Genomic DNA, 5,032 nt, shown 5'->3' with positions numbered 1-5,032 from the left:
GGCCGCCCCCCCCCCCCCCCCCACTGCCCAGGCAGCACCTCCCTGCCCTGTCGCACAGCCCCCAGGGAAGAGCGACTTGCTTCTCCCTCCTTCCCCGGTGCTCGCAGGAGGTGCATGTGCTCCCAGCCCCCAGAGCTGTCTCAGGGCAGCGCCACGGGCTGGAGCACAGAGAGGACTCTGCATGCTGGCTGGAGGCTGGAACAAGCCCCTTAAGCGTCGCGGTTTCATGGGGAGGAAGTGTGAGTCACTGGGGCCTTTACAAGCCCCAGGTGAATGGAGGGGTGTGTTAGGGGCCCCGCAGCCATGGGATGGGGCCTTGGAGGGCTGGGCGTTCTGTTATCGCTTGGGTGATTTTACTGGAAATTCTTTGAAGTGGTCTCCATGACCCAGTGGGGCTGAGTCACCAAGTAAACACAATTAGTAGGGGGCGGCCTTTTGGGAACAACGCAGACAATGCTTGTGGCCCAGGCCAGTCCCAGAGAGTCTGCCCGCTCTCTCCCAGGGCTTCTGCCATGACTTCCATGTACATGCCACCTGCTGGCTCGGGTCAGCCTTGGAACCTTGCTTTCAGTCCCCGCTGTGGGCTTGTTGGAAATGCAGAGTCTCAGGCCCCGCCCTAATCTGCCCAGTCAGAACCTGCACCTTGACCGGGGCCTCAGGTTACTGCTATGGTAGAGACCCCCCTGTATCATCACTCTGCTTCACGTGGCCATGAAAACCTGGGCTCCTGCTCTGCTCTCTTTTTCTTTTTCTTTTTCTTTTTTCTAATGTTTATTTATTTGGCTGCTCTGGGTCTTAGTTGCAGCGTGCGGGATCTTTTTGTTGAGGCATGCGGGACCTAGTTCCCTGACCAGGGATCGAGCCGGGGCCCCTTGCATCAGGAGTGTGGAGTCTTAACCACTGGACCACCAGGGAAGTTCCGCTGCCCTCATTTTCTGGAAACGTTTCCCAATCATATGACTTTCTCCGGGTCCCCTCTGGACCTCTGCACAGGCTTGTGTGAGTTTGTGGTGACGGTCCTGAGTGGCAGTGCCCTGCTGCCCTGTGGGGCTCGGGGGGGAGGCAGTGGGAGCAGAGGAGGCCGGCCCTCGTTCACCCAGGCCTCTGCGTGTGTGATGTGCAGGGTGTGCATTAGGGCCCGGGTCGGGGTGCAGGTGCCTTCAGGGGAGCTCCCACATGGTCAAGGGTGAGGCGCTGTGCGGGGCAGGAGAGCGTGCGCAGTGAGATGGGATCTCTGTCAGGCTCTAGATTGGATTGTGAAATCCCAGGGGTAGATGACGAACGTCCCACCTCTCAGAAGCCATCGCTTTGAAAGGATACTGCGTGACTTTGGAGGAAAGCGACTCCTTTTGCCTTTTCCCGACAGTCCTGACCACACAGGCTTTTAAAGACAACAATAGCTGCAGAGACAAAGCATAACCAAGACAGCGTCGTCTTCGGGCCTTTTTTTCCCCTGAATGACGTCTAAAGGCCCTGGGAACGTCGTAGAAACTGGGCCTTGTCCAATTTTAACGGTTCCCTGGCACCGCTTCCGACCCCCCCGGCTCCCAGGAGCCCTGCCAGCCGACTCGGGGGAGGTGATGCCCGGAGATGCCGATAGAGATGTCACACTGCCCCCGGGTCAGGCCCAGAGCCCTGTCAGGATGTGGGGGACAGGGAAGGGGACCAGCGCGTGTGGGTTGGCCAGTTGACTCCTCCCAGCCAGGGGGGAGGTGGGAGGAGAGAGAGAAGGGTGTCTGCCAAGTTTAATTAACAGTGGAAACTTGCCACGGGGGAGGAGAGAGATGGTTTGAAGGGGAGGGACGGTTTACTGGAAGATGGGGCGCTGCTGATGCCAGTAGTGAGAAAGAGGCGAGGCGTTGTGCAGGGAGCATCCGCCAGAGCGCTGGCTGTGGTGTCGCCAGCAGGGCTGGGCTGAGCTCACATCTCAGAGGTGTGAGTGGGACAGTGTATTTGTGCCCGCTTTTCTGAGCAGGCGTCTTTCAAAAACAATCCACCAACACACCAGCCAGCTAGCCTTCCTTGCCCTCACATAACAACAACGAAAAATTATTAAGAAAGTGGCAGTTGAGTTTAGAACATAGGCGTTGTGTTACATTCTTGTTTTTTGGAGATACAGATGGATTGGCTGAATTGCACCTGACTTTATTTCATGGATCTTTATGCAGTGTTTAATGTTCATGATATGGGAAGAGAGGTGCTTTGAGAAGTTTGTGATGCTCACGGTTGAGACAAAATCGCAGAGATATGGAAGGGGCAGCAAGATGAGTAGCGTGGATTGAACTTAAATACAGGCGATATCTCACTGAACACTGCTTACTTATTTTTTAGTAGGATCAAGGACTTTCAGGGCTGCACGGGGTTTTCTGGTTCCGTCTCCTTTCAGGTGATGTGCAGGTGCCACCTCTGATATCTCTGCCAGGTGTGCGTGGAGTGAATGCATGTGTCGTGGGAGCCCCCCGCCACCCAGGTCTTTTCAGACCAAGGCAGCACTGACTGTTAGGCCCCCTTCCTGAGCTGCACCCACCAGTTGTGTCAGGGCTGCTGCCGTAGGCCAGTCGAACAAGTCGCATCCCTTCGGACGGTCCTGCCCACTCCCCGAGCCTTCCTCTTCCGTCCACGCCAGACACCCAGAGGTTCTTAAGAGGTTCTTGGAAAATGTGACAAGGAGGCCACTGGCCATTCCTGGCCGCTGTCCCACTTCTTGCCATTACCAAAGTCCCTTTTTCTGGTTTTCTTTTTTCTCCTCTCTCCTTTTATCTCTCTGCCTCTTTGGTGGGTACACCAGCTAGCTCCCCTGCATGCCGACTCTTATGCCAGGGCTGTGTGTTTCCCTCACCTCTGTGTGGTCTTCATCTTTCTCCTGACACCTTCCCCTTCCCTTCGGGGTCTCCCCTGTCCCCCGGTGCGCTGCTCCCTCCCCCCGTCCATGAGTTTCCCTCCACCTCTCCCTCTCCCCTGCTTACCCCATCTCTTTATCTCTTTTCTTTCTTTCTTTCCTTCTGAGGGTGTGCAGGCGTAGGGTAGCTAGTCAAGAGTTGACGTCGGAGAGAACCCCTTAAATTTGACCCCGCGTTTCTGGTCCTGGAGCCCAAGATCTCATTAGTTCTTGGCTGCTTTCTGACACCAAAGCCCTAAGTCTCATTCAAAGGCTTTATTGCAAAAAACTCATCTCTGGCTCACTCACTCTGCCCAGTACACACACACCTTCATTGTGCAGCTCTTTCGGTTCTAAGAGCAAAACATTGCCTTCTTCCCATTGTCTTGTTTTATTTTATTTTATTTGACTCTGCATGTTGTGCTTTTTTCGGCTCCCATTCAGCCTCTGGGTTGGGGTTCGCCTGCCCTCTTTTGTGTCATCTGTAGTCTCGATAAGCAAAGCACAGCTTTGTTTCCATTAATCATGGAAAATGTCATCTCTGAAATGGGACGGGGGAAAGGACCTTGTGAGCCATCTGGTTGAACCCCTTCATGTTACAGACTGAGAAACAGAGATCCAGAAAACTGAGGCCACTGGCCAGCTACTCACACGTGGACGAGAACTGCACTCAGAGCTAGGTTTCTTGACCCAGAAGTTTTTCCTGATGCCGGGCAGGAAACATCCTGGCTTTGAAGATATTTGAATGCAAACCAAACTGTGGTGGTTGTGTGGCTGCCACCAGGAGTTAATAACAAGTGTCAACACCCACCCCACACCCCGCAAAACAAAACAAAACAAAACATGGGGCTTCCCTGGTGGCGCAGTGGTTAAGAATCCTCCTGCCAGTGCAGGGAACACGGGTTTGATCCCTGGTCCGGGAAGATCCCATATGCCACGGAGCAACAAAGCCCGCGCGCCTAGAGCCCGTGCTCTGCAACGAGAGAAGCCACCGCAATGAGAAGCCCACAGACCATAACGAAGAGTAGCCTCCACTCGCTGCAACTAGAGAAAGCCTGCACACAGCAATGAAGACCCAACGCAGCCAAAAATAAATAAATAAATAAATATTTAAAAACAAAAAACAAAACATGTTACTCCCTAGCTTTGGTGACAGTGTGATTGCTTATAATTCTATCAGTAACTTTTAATAAGGGAGCAGCCACTGACTAAATTATTAAGGACTGAGCTTGAATACAGTTAGAACCTAAGAGCAGAACAGCCAGGCACAAGGAATGAAGAGTTCACAGATGTTTAACTTAGGCTCTGTTACCCTCTATACGGAAGCCAGAATCACACTGATACAAATCTGTAGGAAATCCCCAGACCCCTTGTTGCCCTGGGGCATGTTGCTCCCTTGCTGAGCCCTTCCCCAGATGTCCCAATAAGAAGCCAGCTGGCTGACTCCAAGCTCCCCTCTGCCCGTGCGTAGATCAGTTGGAGGGGGGCCGAAGGTGAGGCGGAAGCACCAAAGACTAGGCCCTGCTGACAGCACCTCCCCTGCCCAGCCTGTGGTTCCGATGTCTGGTACCCCAGGTGGTGCTGCTTCTCAGCCTGGTGCCGACTGAAGTCATTTGGTCTGACAGTGGTTTGGGGCATAAGATGAGAAATCCCTTTGGGGTTAGTAACAAATGGCCTCTCTTTCTGTCTCCAGGCTCCACGTACAGTGTCTTGTCCATCATGCCCTCAGACTCAGAGAGCAGCAGCTCCCTCAGCAGTGTGGGTGAGTACCACCTTCCTGGGCACCCCTCCTTCCTGGAGGACACCGGCCGGTCGGGGGTCTGGGTATGAGCTGGGGCGGCGCTGGGTGTATGGGGTGGGAAAGTTGGCCCGCACCTGTCAGATCGTTCATGGAATCATCTTCTGTTGGTTCCATTCACATTTCCTCTCATCAGCACGTCCTCTTAACGGAGGAGGGCAGAACGCTGTTCCTGTTGTTAGGAGGGAGGTGCGTGCACAGGTGCATGACACAGAGGCACCTGTGTCACCATGTTTTCACTTTGTCAGGGCACAGCGCTTCTCAGCCCGTTGCCTCCGACCCCCAGGCCTCGTAGTACACAGTGACCACTATCCAAGAGACTGGCCCCTTTGGGGGCTGTCGTTTGTGAGCAGGAA

The 5,032-nt window shown here is 54.2% G+C and overlaps 1 protein-coding gene across 1 annotated transcript in view; it reads left to right on the top strand.

Annotated features, from left to right (window-relative positions):
- The window catches only part of DLG5 (discs large MAGUK scaffold protein 5), a 125,496-nt gene that overhangs the window by 42,457 nt on the left and 78,007 nt on the right, over positions 1 to 5,032 (top strand). Inside the window, exon 2 of the mRNA XM_007464206.1 lies at positions 4,572 to 4,640. Coding sequence (XP_007464268.1) covers positions 4,572 to 4,640 — 69 coding nt within the window. The remainder of the gene's footprint in view (positions 1 to 4,571; positions 4,641 to 5,032) is intronic.

The sequence above is a fragment of the Lipotes vexillifer genome, unplaced genomic scaffold, assembly GCF_000442215.2.
Source record: "Lipotes vexillifer unplaced genomic scaffold, Lipotes_vexillifer_v1.1 scaffold59, whole genome shotgun sequence".
Classification (NCBI taxonomy): domain Eukaryota; kingdom Metazoa; phylum Chordata; class Mammalia; order Artiodactyla; family Lipotidae; genus Lipotes; species Lipotes vexillifer.
This window is presented reverse-complemented; position numbering and strand designations above follow the sequence as displayed.